Source organism: Podarcis bocagei (genome assembly GCF_964188305.1).
Source record: "Podarcis bocagei genome assembly, chromosome: 14".
NCBI lineage: Eukaryota > Metazoa > Chordata > Lepidosauria > Squamata > Lacertidae > Podarcis > Podarcis bocagei.
The window spans coordinates 10,045,789-10,062,868 of NC_138139.1; the positions used below are offsets into that span (position 1 = coordinate 10,045,789).

Below are 17,080 nucleotides of genomic sequence, written 5' to 3' on the forward strand. Positions count from 1 at the left end.
TCCCTCTTTATAAATTAAGGTTTCAGTAAAGATTTGAATGGAAAGTTATAGCTGAAACAATGTTATGCTAACAAACCTGATTTCGGAGAGGCTGCATCGATGATCGATCCCTATGTGCATGGATGTCTCTTGTTACAGATGGACCAGACTCCACATGCATGGGCCCCACTGGAGTGGGCTGGAAAAGAAACACACATACAAAAAGAATTGACCCACCAGGTGACTCTCAAACAATCTGTTGACTTAACAACTAGAGCAGATAATTTTTGAGTAGAAACCAAACAGATGCTGCCCCCTATCTTCAATTAATGAACTTGCTGCTTTCAGCCAGTAGCCTACAGCTTCTTTAAGACAAAGAGCCACACCTGAAATCTCATGCTATCCAGCTGGCCACAAAAATGCACATATTTAACATCTACATGAATGTGGTAGATGGCACAATGCTGTTCTGAACTTCTCCTTGTTCTGGACACTCCCCTACCTTCCTGGAGGTTTAATCTTCCCCAGATAATGATGGACAAATGTCTCTTCAAAACATTTGGGGTTTGCTCTTTGACCCCCTCTTGGTCTGAGAGGAGAGTTTGGCAGTCAGATTGATTCACCCACCCTCACCCACTGGTCACGTTTGACCCTCTAAAGGGTGGGGAGATAACAATCTGCCTGCAGCCTGGAAAAGTTCCTCAAGTTCCACATGGCTGAAGGCAGGGAACAGATATGTAACATGATAAGAATCTTATGGCGAATTTAGTTGATAAGGGAAAGGAGAACAGGCAACTAAGTCATACTAATAAAGAAGTAGAAATGAGCACAAACAGTTACAATCGGTCATATCTGACATACTACGGTTCTGGAGGAGAGCCAATAAAATATGCATTCTGTCATCCCTCCAGTCACAATGCAAGAGCACCAATTGCACCTACATTACAATACTACTTGTTTGGAAAGACACATTTAGTAACTTGAACAAAGAAAAATGTTTGGAGCCTTGAACACGTATATGGCTTTGCAGTAAAGTTTTCAATGTACAGCAAAAAGGTCATCTTGTGTTCTCAGTTCATCAAGAAGTGATTACTTGCAATGTAACTGGCATTTAAAAGGGACATTATAGAAAGAGCAACAGTCAAGAAAAAAAGGAATATGTCACTCAGCTCCAACATACAATTGGCCTGCCAACCCAGTCGTAGGCGTAATCAAAGGTGAATCCTCTCTTTTCAAATAACTCTGTGAAGATTGTTCGTAGATAATCATAGTCTGGTCTCTCGAAGAAGTCTAATCGTCTGACATAACGAAGATAAGCTGCCATCTCCTCTGTTAAAGGGAATTAGGAAGAAGCAACATCAGATAATCTGTTCAGAAAGAAGTAGAAGCAGAATACATTTCAACATTACCTACTGGTCGGATTAATCCCCTAAGATATAAACCTACAAAAGTAGATGAGGGGGGTCAACAAACCTGTGCCACTGGTAGGATGATATGCAGTCACAATTTCCAAATGGTTCTCCTTAGAACACTTGAGGCCATTTAGACATATGAAAAGGCAAACTTTCAGGTAGCAAAAATATATAATGGAGAACAGTTTAGAGAGGAGGAAGCATTTACACCAGACCTCCCAATTCTCTCAGTGGACATCAACATAAAAATACACATTTTTTCAAGTGTACTACCTCAACAGTTCAGGGTAGGTTAAGGCATGTTTATATTAAATAGATGGGCTCCTGTCTTCAAAACAAGGGCCCATAAGCCAAGTTACAAAGAGAGATAAAAGCAAATGAAAATAATGAATAGCTGCATTTTAAGAGCTATTTGAGTCCTTGCCACAACGTTCTGTTGAGGTCAGTGTGCTATAATCAGATGTAGGGAACAGAGCCTACACTGCTAATCTGGAGTCAGTAATAACCCAAACAAGGCCACAAATGTTTTGAACAATAGCTCAACATACTGTATTCTTCCGTGTATAAGACACTATTTCCCCCCTATTTTTTCAAGTTTAAAATTGGGGGTCGTCTTATATACAGATAGTGCATATGGGGGATTTCTTTATTTGGAGTCCCAAAAAATGGGGGTCTTGTTATACACGGGGGCATGTTATACACAGAAAAAATATGGTATGCTGCTCAGAAGTTTAAAGGGCTACTTGATTTAAATCAGTCACAACCTGCTGGTCTTGAATGTTCTTTGAGTTACAGCACCTATGCTAAGCTACATATGTATAATGACAAGCAATATGACAGCTATCAAACAGCACAGAGGTATTTCTTCCCATTGTTAATTATGTTGCACTTGCATGCTTGACTACAAGAAAGAGTGGGTGCAGGTAATTCTCTCCCCGACCCTCCCCGATGACATCAATAGCAATCAGATTGTTTGAAGTGCACATAGGTCTAAAATAGAGTATTTTCAGGTTCATCACACTTATCCAATGACTCACTGAGTTAAGAAGCCTATTCAGAGCCTCTACTACCTCCCTAAGATTCAGTGAAAACGAGACAGAGTTGGGTGCTAGTGTGCTGACAACACCACACACCTAGTCTCCTAAGAACCCAAGGAGGACTGGAACCACCAAAGGCAATGCCCATGAGGTCCACATTGGAAGATGTCCCCGATGGACCCCAGCCCCAGTCCATGATATGGGATATTACCACTGAGAGTTCTAGAAGAAACAGTAAAGAAAAACATTCCTCCCAATTCATTTTCCAGCAATCAAGGCACTTGAAATGGGTCAACAACCTTGAAATGGGTCAACAACCATGTTTGCTAACTTGTCCCTCAGCTACTCACATCACCATTCTAGGGCCCTACCTATCAGAAATAATCAGTTCCAAAGAAGCGCATGGAGGACTGTAGCCATCTGCAGGCGACAAAAGAAAGCAGGCTCTCTAGTACATAGCAGAGTTGTTGTGAACTTGACCAGACTGATTTACTCTGTGCTAGAACTGGCACTTATCATTAGCCAGGTGGTTGCAAGCAATCATTTAAAACCAGGGAAGGGTAACCTGTGGCTCTCTGGATGTTGATGGACTCCAACTCCCAGAAGTCACAGGCATTATGGTCAATGGTCAGGAATGATGAAAATAGTTACCCAACAACACTTGGAGAGTCACAGTTTAAACACAAGTATCACTGAAATTTACAGCCAACTCTGATGTTAGCCATACATTGAACAAAGAATCCAAGCATACCAGTAGGAACACATTTGTTCCAACACTTTGAGCTCAGGAAATGCTGCTTTAACAAGAGCCTGCTTCCTATTTTCAGAAGGCACCTTGCACAGAAGATACACCACCCAGTATGAAACTTACCTGGGAAGTTCTCACAGAGAACATCAATTGGAGTGTTCCTCTTTGTGTCCCCAATCTTCTGGTATCTCTCTTTTAATGTATCAGCCTGTGTAAGGCAAATATATATTTTAAGAGGGTTAGGCTACGCAGTAAGGCAAGCCACTCTCTTCCCCTCTCTGCCTCCCATATGCAACATGGGGATAATATTGACCTATTTTATCAAGTTGTTGCAAACTAAGATTATGTAAAGCCGTTTGAGCACTATAAAGTACCATATACACATTACTTGTTACTACTATTGCATGAACGGGTCTGCGTGTGCAAGCTCACACAACATGGCTTTCCTGCCAGCTCCTTGACCCATTACAGCCAGTCTGCACCCTCTCCAAAGCTCCTCTTTCTACACAGCCCAGAAAAGGGGTGTTTGAAGTTATTTTGAAACGTGCTCTTTACAAGAACGTTTACTCTAAGACCATTACTATCTATAATCATGATAATCAGCAAGTTGAGAGCGACTCTACTAAGCTAATTATCTCCTTCACCCATTAACTCTCTAACCCTTTGCTGTACTCATCCTGACAAAGGACTTCCATCTGCACCACTGCACAGCTCATCAAGCATCTGTTTACAACAGAAGATCTAAAAAGGATGGTAGCCTGATCCTTCCCACCCAATAAAAGCCTATTCTAGATTTTTCTCCTTTATTTGCACACGAGACCTCTTTTTTGTTACTGTTCCTTAATGAGGTTCCAAGAACAAAACAAGGGGAGTTGATGCTAAACCTCTGTGTGGGAGGCCTCTTCCTTTGCAGGCTGACAAATTGGATGTGAGGGACTCCAGCTGTGAAGTGGACAGGAGGGGCTAGGCAGATGAAGGAGGATTATACAGAGAAAAATCAGGCAAAATGAAAACAGGAACTAAAGGGAAGCTTGAAAATGCAGGTAGGTAGCCGTGTTGGTCTGCTGTAGTCAAAACAAAATAAAAAAAATTCCTTCCAGTAGCACCTTAAAGACCAACTAAGTTTTTTATTGGTATGAGCTTTCATGCGCATGCACACTTCTTCAGATATCTGAAGAACATTTGGTCTCTAAGGTGCTACTGGAAGGAATTTTTTTTATTTTGTTTTGAAAATGCAGTTCATCTGCACTGGGGCAAAATGAGGATAAGAGATGCAGCAGGAGAAGCATGTCTTGCAGTCATATTTAGCTGCTCAGTAAGGAATATGTCAGCAATTAAAAACAAAAGGGCAAGACATGCAACTTCCCCTGGCTGACTATCAGGATTAAATTCAAAGTTGACTAGCAAACTGAAGAGTATCATAGTGAGTGGAGCTTGGGCAATGAACCAATCAGAGCCAGCTTGCCCATGAAGACGGGTGAAATGCCCGCCTCAGGTGGCAGAAATGCATGAGGTGGCGCCCCACCTGCCCCACCACTTCCACTACCATAAGGGAGACGTTCTAGCATCCAAACATTGCCTCTCATCTTCCCCGCACCTCTGGGGAGGGAGAAGCCAAGCAGTAATGCTTTGAGGGGTGCCCTGGTTCCTGCCAAGTTTGGCAAGTTCAAAGACATTTCTGTGTGACATGCTGCCACTTGGCTCCCACTTCCCTGATGGGGGGGGGGTGGGAGAAGCCAAATGACAACATTTTGAGGAGTGCCCCAGCCCCTGCAAAGTTCAGTAAAATCCAAGGCGCAGAGGTAGTAGTGTTGGGGGGTAAGGAGTGAAGACAGGAGGTGGGATATCCTATTTTGCCTCAGGTGGTGAAACAGGAACAGCCACCCCTGCCACCAGTTATCACTGCCCAAAGCCATGTTTTCTTAAAAACTGTATAGTCATACCTTGGTTGACGAACGTCTTGCGAGTCAAAAGTTTTGGCTCCCAAACACCGCAAACTCGGAAGTGAGTGTTCCAGTTTGCTAACGTTCTTTGGAACCTGGACATCCGACACGGCTGACGCTGTAGCCAATCGGAAGTCGCACCTTGGTTTCCAAATGTTTTGGAAGGTGAACGGATTTCCAGAACGGATTCCATTCGACTTCCAAGGTACCACTGTACAAGTAAATCTGAATCCTCAGAGAAGAGAGTAAAGCTCTACGTCAAACAGGAAGTATCTGCCGGCAGCTATTATACTGAGCAACACACTTTAGCAAATACCTTAAGGCCTTGCCAGGGCAAACTGCCTCGAAGGAAATACATGAACATATGTCCAAGGGCTTCCAAGTCATCTCGACGACTTTGCTCTGAAAAGATGTAAGAAAATGCACCACTGCTTTATCCGCTCTATCAGAAATGCCTACCAAATTACATTCCTAGCTCTGGCACAATGTGGAAAACATTTGTAGGCATCAGGGAGCACACAAGGGGATATTTGTCAAAGACTCCTGATTGGCCATGAAGTCTTAGTGTAGATTTATTCTCTATTTACAAAAAGACATCCCTGCTTCATGCTCTATGGATGAACTGGCTCCAAATCTAGATACAGCTATTTCATTAAAGTGGTCTTTAGCTTATTGCAAGTCAGGAATAAAAACCCCAGGACTATGGTAAAAATAGGATTTACAGTGGTACCTCGGGTTAAGTACTTAATTCATTCTGGAGGTCCGTTCTTAACCTGAAACTGTTTTTAACCTGAAGCACCACTTTAGCTAATGGGGCCTCCTGGGGCTGCTGCGCCGCCGGAGCACGATTTCTGTTCTCATCCTGAAGCAAAGATCTTAACCTGAGGTACTATTTCTGGGTTGGCAGAGTCTGTAACCTGAAGCGTATGTAACCTGAGGTACCACTGTATAGGGTTGCTTATGCAACCTCTACAAGATGGATAAATGTGTCCATTCAAGTATGACATAGCCTATGCTGTGAAGCTTCCAAGATATTCAACGGAGTACAGTGCACTCTACTTGTGTGAGGACAAAGCATTACAGGGAATGAGAAGTCAAGATTGCAAGGACAGTAAAACAGTAAAAGCTCCAAAGAAGCCCATGTGGATCACGCAAGTGCAACTAAGGCATTTACATAAGTAGCCAAACAAGAAGCACTCTGGAAGCTAAATAATGCTTTGGGTGTTTTCTGCTAGAGCTGGCTTACAGGTTGACATAAAACAACACAAACACTGATTTGCTAAAAATCTATTTCAGAGTTTCAAAAAGCTATCAATACCAAAACAGCTAAGGACAAAACTGTGTGTATATGGGCAAGAGCAAAATCCAAATGGAACTAAAAAGGTGCAAGGAAACTATTGAAGAGCTAGTCAGATGAAAGCCATTAATGGACAAAATGAAAAGCTACTGCTGTTGGTAGGTTTTCATTTGGTCTGGTAAAGGCTATTTTATGTATATTATTTGTAATCAACATACCATATTTTTCTGTGTATAAGATTATATTTTTTCCTAAATTTTTGAAGTTTAAAATAAGGGGTTGTCTTATACATGGATAGTGCATAGTGCATTTTCTTAATTTTGAGTCCCCAAAAATAGCGGGTGTCTTATACACGGAGGCATCTTATACACTGAAAAAGACGGTATTTATTAATATTCTTAACAATGAAATTTAAATATATTTGTATAAAAAGGTGCTACTGACAGGTAGGCATGCAAAATTATGCAACAGTAGCAACAAAATGTCTTTCAAATTGTAAGCCTGAGGACAGAGTTTTCTTCCACTTAAGAGCAGGATAAAAATGCTTTGAAAACACACAAAGAGCATTCAAATGTCTCATTTTTTATAACATCTGAAAATGTTTTAATGGCCTAAGTTCTGTAGAAAAGAGCCTGAGCTCTTCCGCTAATACAGATGAAGTAAGATACAAAGGTATCGTAACAAACCTTTGCCAAGATGGGTGTTGATGGACATGTATCTGGCTGTTCCAGTTAGACTCTTGTGTTCCCTGTAAGGTATGTGTTTTTGGGTTTCAGGGTCAATGTACTCCTTGGCCAGTCCAAAGTCTATTATGTGGATGATGTGTTCTTTCTTATTTCCTTGTCGTCCAATAAGGAAGTTTTCTGGCTTGACATCTCGATAAATGAGATTCTTTGAGTGCACAAATTCCATTCGAGAGATCTGTAAGACAAGACAGTGTTAAAATGCCTTTAATTACAAAACTGTCAAGAGTGTGTCAATTATTAAAGAGCTAGTGTACATTAAAGTGTAAGTTAACATCATTCCCAGATGTTAAAATACCTTAATAGAAAAGAAATAATGCAGTGTTTTTTATAGAAGAAAACCATCTGCCAAGGAACCCTCAAGGTGTTCCAGAAGATTCTGAAGTATGATCTACATAAGAGAATCAGCTCATGAATGGCTCTGAGCACGCCGGTTGTCATTGTTGCCCCACATGAACAGACAGGCAGCGCAGAACATCCTCAACATCCCAAGGAAGAGGAAGCTTGACAGCAATTGGTAGCAAGCCAACTTCTAGGAGCCTTGTTCATCATTACTCATCTCACTGATAACACCTCTTATAAGCTTCAAGAAATCCCAGAGTTCCATACAAGTTTGAATGCCACTTCTCTAATCCATGTTCTGCTTTCCATCATCATCAGACTCTTGAATACTAGAAGTTATCTAGTGCAACCCACTCTTCAACTCGTACACATTTAACATGATGCACTTGTAATCAATCTGACCAGCTTGACACGTTCCATCATTTGAAAGTGCCCAAACTCTATTTTGAGAACCAAACCTTACATACAGGACCAGCTAACTTTCATTTCCTTGTCTGCCACCAGGCCTGGTAATATAACTGTAGTCCATGCGGTTGTAACCTCAAGACTGGAATACTGCAATTCACTCTTATGTGGAGCTCCCTTTGGCCTGGCTCAGAAACTCCAACTGGTGCAGAATGTGGCAGTAGGACTGCAGATAAGCACCTGACAAACAACATGTGACACCATTACTAAAACCTCTACACTGGCTGCCCATTACTACTGAGCCAGGCTAAAGGCCCGGGTATTAGTTTACAAAGCTCTTAACTATTTAATTCCAGGGTATCTTTGGGACTGCCTGATCCCTTACATCCCAGCTCGATCACCGACACATGAAGAGGAGTTGTTGGTCATTCCCAAAGTTTGTGAGGCTCATTTGACTGCAATAAGAAACCAAGCCTTTAATACAGAGCTTGGCAAACTACGGCCCCTGGGCCGGATCAGGTCCGCCTGCGTCCTAAATCCGGCCCACACTGCAAAGCCGGAACCCACTGCAAAGCCAAGACTCCCAGCGATGGTGACGGGAAGAAGAGGCCGAGCGGTGGCAGCTCTGCCAATCAAACACTGTGCTTGGTTTATCTCAATGCAGCGACATCTCTGCCAATCAAACGCCGCACCTGGTTTACCTCAGCGGCATTTGACTGGCAGAGACGTCCCTGCGCCGCACTGAGGTAAACCAGGCACAGTGTTTGATTGGCAGAGCCGCTGCCACTCGGCTTCTTCCTCCCGTCGCCGCCCTGGTGCTCCTGTGGGCCAGAGAGTGGTGAGGACGAGCTCACTCTGCCTACCCACTTCACAAGAAGCAGATGCAGCGGCGGTGGTGGCAGCCCCCTCTGGGAAGGTAAGCGCAGAGCCTTCTTTCTCTGGGTGGGGAGGAAGCCCGTTTCACACCACTGCTGCCAGCCCTTCAGCGAATGAGGCAGGCGGCAAACCGAGGTGGCTGGGGCTGGGGCGGGGAGGAGGACTACTGACCCCCTCGCAGTGTGCATATATAGTCTAGCCCTCCACAAAGTCTGAGGGACAGTGGACCGGCCCCCTACAGAAAAAGTTTGCTGACCCCTGCTTTAGTAACTATCACCAGCCCAGTCTTGTGGAATACTCTGCCAATAGATTCAGCAGGCACCTTTCATTTCACCTTTTGAACACCTGTTGAAAACTTTTCTATTCTGTCAAGCTGAAATAGACGATTATGAATATATCTTTCCATAATACATAGTTGATTTCTAATTTTTATATTTTAAATGGTCTTTTTGTATATACTGTTGTAAACCACTGATATTTTTCACAACCACCAGATATGCTGGCTGGGGTTGATGGAATCTGGAGACCAATGATATCTGAAGGGCCACAGGATCACTAGCACAACATATGCAATCAATAATCCTTTCTAAACATCAACAAGAACATAAATCATTCCATTCAGTTCTTGATATGTTCTTGATATGTTCAAATCTTGCTGTCTAAAGTGAACAAAGCATACTAAACAAACCATTTATACTTACTGAGTTACTGAAGATTAACTCAACTAAGTAAAACTAAGAAGCAAGAAAAAACCCAATGAACTAAACAAATCACTTACTTTTCTTGAAAACTGAAAGTTAGCATAGTGCAAGGGAAGCCCGTTCCCATCAGCCCAAGTCAGCACAGCCAATGGTCAGGGATGATGGGAGCTAGAATCCAACAACATCTGGAGACACTCTGTTGGCTACTCCCCTTGTAAGGGTTAATATGTAGTTTCCTGAACCATTTGTTAATATTAGAAAATCATGTAAAATTGTAAGCCAAAGACTGCGAAATCAGCACAAACTATTCTTTTACTCACCAGCTGGATTGCTATCATTAAGACTGTCTTCAGAGTGAATGCTCTATCACAAAGGTCAAATAAGTCCTCCAAACTTGGACCAAGGAGCTCAAGTACCATGGCATTGTACTTTCCACACGGCCCATAGTAAAACACCTGGGGGAAGCCTTCAACTGAAAGTATACAAAACATACTTTTGGAATACATCCAGATGGTTGCAGTAGCATCATTACTATTGTATGAAAACTACCAAAGCCAACAGATTTTACTTATGCCAGTCAAATTCTGTCACAAAAATGGTTTTGAAATTTATCTATCAATTGTTCTCCCCACCACACCACATGAAACCCTTTCAATTAATTTGTGAAGGGGTGGTGGTGGTTGTGTGTTGCTTTTCTGTAGAGCTGGTGTGCACTAGGACAGTAATAATCACAATCCATCAAACTTTACAGCTGGTATCTAAGAGCTACTTGGACGGGTGCAACGGTTTCTTCATGCTGACCAGGATATTTTACCCTTTTTTTATTTAAGCAAACCATATGACGTCACAAAACTGCTTTTCAAACTCCCCCACAAATTTCCCTTTCAGAAATGGCTCACAGAGCATGAGAAGATGCTATCTGAGAAATCAAAAATTTAAAGCTCCCTTGGGCATACAGAACTGACTGATCCTAACTAGTACAGTCCTATCTTGGTTCTCGAACAGAATGCGTTCCAGAAGTCCGTTCAACTTCCAGAACTGTTTGAAAACCAAGACGTTTTCAATCAGAAGCCGTGAAAGCCACACTGGATGTTCGGCTTCCGAAAAACATTTGAAAACCAGAACACTCCTGGTTTCATTCGGGAGCCGAAACATACGAGTTCTGGCGCATTAGAGAACCAAGGTAGAACTGTATCTCTGTTACAAGAACAAAAGAGCCACGCTGGATCAGACCAAAGCCCAACTATTCCAGCATCCTGTACCCCACAGTGGTTTATCAGATGCCCGCTGGAAGCCCACATGCCCTCAGGACATGAGGACAAAAGCACTTGCTCACTGTTGTTTCTCAGTGACTGGTGTTCAGAGACAAGCTCACTCTAATCCTGGCGGTAGAACATAGTCATGGTTAACAGTCGTTGATACCTCATCCTCCAAGAATTTATCTAGCCCATTTCAAAGCGACCCAAGTTCTGTTTCATGGACCAATTCTCAGCCATAAAATACTATCCCAAGGAAAGCTTCCAGACAATAGGTTTCCAGTCCTGGAAGTCAATGCCACACGTAAATTTAGTGTCTACTGCTCTGTTCTTTGACCGGGCTGTGATGATCAGGTAGCATTTTCTTTATTCTGATGCCTACCCTACCCTACATAACAGACATCTTATGTCTTCAAAGAGCATGCCTGGTCAAACAAAGGAATTTACCGCAGCAAGATGCAGTGGTGTCCATTGGCTTAGGTGGACTTTAATAAGAGGGTTGGGCAAACTCAAGAAGCACTATCGATGCTACTAGTCACGATAGCACTATCGATGGCTACTAGTCATAGCGGCTCTATGCTACCCTCCAGGATCAGCAGCAGTATTCTTCTGTGGAAAAGGGCTACTATCCTGCTTCTAGGAAGCCATCTGGTTGACCACAGCCGGAAACCAGATGTTGGACTAGAGATGTTCTGATCCAGCAGGACTCTTCTGGGTGTATCTTGTATCTCACATGTGTTAAGGGAGTCACATCTGTTTTCCAGTACACCAGCTACAACCCTTAAGTCAGAACTATTATACATGCCTTCTACATATATTTTCTCAATGTTACCTACTAACAGAATAAAATGAGTTCCCTTTATGCTTGGGATACAAAGGTAAACAAATCTTGAGGACTGTGGTAGTGCATCAAAATTGCAACTGTCAGATCAGCCAAGGACAAACAGTGGTCTCCGGGAATGATACTAATGGGGTTTCAAATACATCAACTACAAGTTAAATACTCTCCTTTTATTATCATTTCTAGTGATGAGATTACTTACCTGTGCAGCCAATGTGTTTATAAAACTTATACTCTACATGCAGCTGTGGGGCACGAGATTTCAATGGCTCCTACAAAAACAGAGTAAAAAAATAGTCAAATTAAATGGAACTCTATGGCAGCCTTAGCATCTCTCAAACTTGGAAAACCGCCTAGGACCAGGATTTAATTTGACTGGCTTTGAAGAACTGCTATTCAATCCTTGCAGTTTGACTTTTCAACACAAAATATCAGGTGTGAATTCATGAGAAGCCAACTTCAGTATAGGCAAAAACTGAAGATAAGCAGCTACATGGTCACATTGTCAGATAGGAAGCATTTCATGAATGTGTTTACAACAGGGAAGTGTTCTACCAGGAATCTAAAAGACAACAGTTTACAGAGATGTCCAGGAAAACAGTCTAGATCAACGGGAGAATAATCTAAACTTCTAACTTGCTTAACACTCAGAATTTCAGAGATGTTTAAAAACTGCACATCTACTCACCAGTTTGATTGCTACGTATTCATTTGTATAAAGATTTTTGCCTGCAATGGAAACAGAGACACAATAAACATCACAGTGGTGACAGGTAAGTCAGTATTGCTAGTTTTTCAGGTTTCCAGAATGAAAAGAGGTTTACTCCAGTCTTCACCAACCTGATCTCTCCAGATATTAGGGCTACAAGTACCATCAGCCCCAGTCAACACGGCTGTGCTGGCTGGCACTGATGGCAGTTGTAGTCCAAAACATCTGGTCTGCTGTATAACTGCATCAATTAAATCTGACTACAGTCGTATTTTGGAAGTCAAACGGAATCCGTTCCAGAAGTCCGTTCAACTTCCAAAATGTTTGAAAACCAAGTTGCGGCTTCTGATTGGCTGCAGGAAGCTCCTGCAGCCAATCAGAAGCCGCAGAAGCCCCATTGGACGTTCAGCTTCCAAAAATAATTCACAAACTGGGACACTCACTTCAGGGTTTGAGATGTTTGGGAGCCAAAACGTTTGGGAACTAAGCTGTTCAAAAACCAAGGTGTGACTGTATGTTATTATGAGTACATTGTTTATGTGCAAAAATGAATTATATTCAATATTAGAGGGGATAACGTGCAATTCACCTATTCTTTATCACCCCTTGTTTCAGAACATAAATTCTTCAAATTTTTAATGTTTCTTTTATATACATTTAATAATTCAAAACTATTCAGAGAAAAGTATGACCAAGAATGTCCCTATGTAGGGGGAGAGGGAACCAAACAAAATTGTTTAAAATTTTTTTTTTTAAAGAAAACTGAGCCTAAACAAACCCAAGTTTCACATAAGCACAAAGGTCCTGAAATTGTCAGCTAGATTGTCTACTTCATTTATATACTATTGCTAAAGTTTAAAGTGTATGCATGATAGTCAATTGAAATATAATTTATATCCAACTTTTATGTGAACTACCTCATGCTTATACTTTTCTTCAGAAGCATAACTGAAATTTGAGTTTAAATAAAATTCCTCATTCTTTTGAGGCTCAAATAAAATCACAATAAATGAAACCCTAGTGAGGTTTATTTTACTCCCCAACTAAAACTTGATGTAAAGTCTTTCCCAAGTAGTGTATCAGCTACAGAGTAAATACAAAGTCCAACCTCTTTGGGGTGAGGGGAGAAAGGTGAAGAAAGAGCATTCATGTTACGAGGAAGCAACAGTCCAAATTACCGTATTTTTCGCTCTACAGGACACACTTTTTCCCCTCCAAAAATGAAGGGGAAATGTGTGTGCGTCCTATGGAGCGAATGCAGGCTCCTTGGTTTCAGCGATAGCAACGGGAATCCTCTGAAACGCCGAGGGAGTGCTCCCTCCGTGCTCCGGAGGCTTCGCGTTGCTTTCACTGAAGCCTGGAGAGAGAGAGGGGTCGGTGCCCACCGACCCCTCTCGCTCTCCAGGCTTCAGGCAGCTATCTGCAAGCCTTCGGAGCGCGCCCCCAGCCCCGCAAGCTCCGGGAGCGGCGGCAAGGCTGCGCGCAACCTTGCCGCCGCTCCCGGACCTGCCCTGGGGGCTGGGGAAGCTCGGGCTTCCCCCGCCCCAGCCCTGCAGCTAAAAACGAAGCCAAGACAGTGAGCGGGATCCATCCTGGCTGGAGAGGTTGCGCGCGGCTAAAGAGGAAGCCAAGACAGCCAGCGGGATGGATCCCGCTCTCTGTCTTGGCTTCTTTGCTCTTTGGGGCTGGGGGGGGGAAACAATTTTTTTTCTTTATTTCCCCCCCCCCCTAAAAGCTAGGTGCACCCTAATGGTCCGGTGCGCCCTATGGAGCGAAAAATTACGGTAGCAGCTGCCTACCTGCCCTTTGGTGTTTGAGGCAGGAGAAAAATTAAAGGTCCTGGACAGAGGAGGAAAATATAAGCATGTGTCTTGAACTATTAATTCAGAATATGAGATTTAAGTTGACTGAACAAGCAAACCACTGATTACATGTGCAAATCAAACAAGTTATTGATTAGATTTGCATATGGGTAAAAGTATATCAGAAGAAGCACAATTCATTTATTTTTAGATGATGCGCATGTGTCATAGCAGAGACCTTAGCATTTCTTTTATGAGTGAGAAAATAGAGAATGTATGGAATCATGGCTGGACAAACCTGAATAGCTAAACTGCCTCATTAACATTGAGAATTTCAGAGAATTATGGATGAAATAGTATCTGAATACATTATAGCTACCTAAGATGTCTTATATGGTGAGTGGCATGTGCTGTTGGTGTCGACAGGGGAAGGCTGACTTTGTACTTAGCTGGTGGTTTTACCCAGAAGCAAGAAAGTTTAGGAATGATATTGTACGCACGGATCCTACTATCAAAACGCTTGTTATCTGAAATCTCAGTTATCTGAACACAAAGAATTATACGCAAACTTCACTACATAAGGCTGGCTCAGATATCCAAACAACTGGAGTTTGCCTACCTTCTTACTAGCTTGTGTTTTGCTGGTTGGAGGAAGAAATTTTAGGCAGAAACCATGTGGGGGAGGGGGAGGGAGAGAGATCAGACAAATCAGTTTTTCCTTTGTTTGCCTTTAGCTGATTGGCTGCTGCAGTTTCAGGCAGAGTGGAGGGAGGTAGCATGGGTTAGAAATGTTCCCATAGGAAATAATGGATATCATCATCTCATTTTAAGAAACAGCATTCTGCAGCAACCAGTTAAACCAGTACAAACTGGTGGGTATTATACTGGGCTTTAATTCTTTTATCTGCTCTAAAAAAATAAGAGCAAGATAATTGCTTGTTTATATGGGAAAATTTCATTTAGCAGCATTATGGAACAGGAAATTATACTGTGGAATTCTGAAAAACAGCCGCTCAAGAAAGAACTGCATTAAGCACTGTTTATTAATTTATATAAGCTTCATCATTTTCTGTATATATGGAAATTATTCAGCTAAACCAAGTTATGTATAGTAAAAAATAGCATATTAAAACTTCCTGAGCAGAAAAAAGGGGGGGAGAAAGATGTCACCCAAGTAACGAAGTGTTAATTATAACTTTCATATGAAACAATATGAAAAACATACGTTTTGGATGAGGTATGTATATACTGCAGCAAAAACTGCCTTAGAAAGGGCATCCCCCTTACACAGAGAAATGCTTTTCCTAAGGTGGCATCTGCTATCTGAGGTTTTGACATGTACAGTGGTACCTCGGGTTACAGGCACTTCAGGTTACAGACTCCGCTAACCCAGAAATAGTACCTCGGGTTAAGAACTTTGCTTCAGGATGAAAACAGAAATGATGCGGCGGTGGCGTGGCGGCAGCGGGAGGCCCCATTCGCTAAAGTGGTACCTCAGGTTAAGAACAGTTTCAGGTTAAGAACAGACCTCCAGAACGAATTAAGTACCACCGTACTACATTAATTGCAAATTAGGGACACCCTTCTAGCTGATCAAAAGATTTTAACTAAATAGTGTAGCCCTGTTTATAACCTGTGAAAGTTATATGCTCTTACCTAGCCTGAGCTCTCCAAAATTTCCACTGCCTATCTTCTTGCCAACTCTGAAATTGGGCCCAACCATAAGAACACCAGAGGCTGAAGTGGAACTTGATGCTCGGGAACTGTGTGAACTTCTTGCTGGATTTCCTTTTCCGGTTCGCCTTTCATCTTTCTCCCTAGTAAGATGGTCCATGATCTTAAAATAAAAATATCTTCCAGTGAGCAGGATTTGGACTTTGCACTTATTCTTGAAGAGAGAAATATATATCCAGAAGAATCATTGGGTCAAACTATAAAATCATTTGGAGATCTTTTGGCACCATATCCAGGTTATTCGTGTTCTTCCACCGAACATTCGATGGGCAACTCCAGAGTCCTCCACAAGGCAGGGGAGAATCTTATATAACCTACAACAGAAAAAAGGCAATTGTAAGATCAAAATCCTATTTATAAAAGAGCAAGCTGTTCACTAAAATAGAATTCAATGATAGCTTTTTTGGAATCAGCATTTTCATCAGGTTGCCAGAGTCAGTGTAACCATTTGTTGTTTCTCACTATGGAAAATATAAACTTGAATAGAGATGGACACTACCAATAGCCATTCCCAGCTATGGAAACGGCAGTTTTCCTCCGTTCCAAAGGTCTCACACTTTTCAATCTAAGATATTAGAAGAATATCTTAGCTTTATATCAGGTAACAAAGAAGTGGATCTGGCTACACTTATGAACAATGTTCATGAGTCTAGATGTACCAGTGGCGTAGTGTGGGGGGTGCAGGGGGGGCCGGCCGCACCGGGCGCAACGTCTAGGGGTTAGGGTTAGAGGGCGCAAATCCACGGGTTAGGGGGCGCAAATCCACGGGTTAGGGGGCGCAAATTACTTGCCTTGGCCCGGGTGCTGACAACCCACGCTACGCCACTGAGATGTACAGAACAAAGGGACAAATAACGCTTGACAGAAATAACGCCCAAGAACACAAATGCATTCGTACATCATACAAATCACACAGTTTGTCAGCTAATGCTTTGGGTAAAGTAAGGGTAGCCAGAGTTCAATTTTTAGGTTTGTTATATGCAAGGCTTTTGCATTTCTGCATTATGAATACAATTTCAACATTATATTTTACAAAATGAAGATTACAAATTTTAAACATTATATGTGCTATGTAGAATTCTACAAGGCAATCTCAGTCAAACCCCAGAGTTCTCTTAAAGTTTGTTAAATCTGTCTTAATGCAGAAGCGGTTGCTGCTATGTTTTGTAGCATTTTAAATAGTATTTAAAACAAAGTAAGTATAAATACAATTTAAAATGCTACAAAACATAGCAGCAGTCGCTTCTGCATTAAG

General features: G+C 42.1%; 1 protein-coding gene across 8 annotated transcripts in view; it reads right to left on the reverse strand.

The window, feature by feature from the left end:
• Nucleotides 1-17,080, reverse strand: part of CSNK1G1 (casein kinase 1 gamma 1) — a 53,944-nt gene that overhangs the window by 21,445 nt on the left and 15,419 nt on the right. For all 8 annotated transcript variants that reach the window (XM_081169237.1, XM_081169236.1, XM_081169241.1 and 5 more), the window contains exons 2-10: nt 15,748-16,139; nt 12,269-12,309; nt 11,783-11,852; nt 9,804-9,955; nt 7,103-7,337; nt 5,436-5,521; nt 3,300-3,384; nt 1,160-1,308; nt 77-178 (exon numbers count right to left, since the gene is read on the reverse strand). In XM_081169237.1, coding sequence (XP_081025363.1) covers nt 77-178; nt 1,160-1,308; nt 3,300-3,384; nt 5,436-5,521; nt 7,103-7,337; nt 9,804-9,955; nt 11,783-11,852; nt 12,269-12,309; nt 15,748-15,925 — 1,098 coding nt within the window. In that variant the 5' untranslated portion in view covers nt 15,926-16,139. The remainder of the gene's footprint in view (nt 1-76; nt 179-1,159; nt 1,309-3,299; nt 3,385-5,435; nt 5,522-7,102; nt 7,338-9,803; nt 9,956-11,782; nt 11,853-12,268; nt 12,310-15,747; nt 16,140-17,080) is intronic.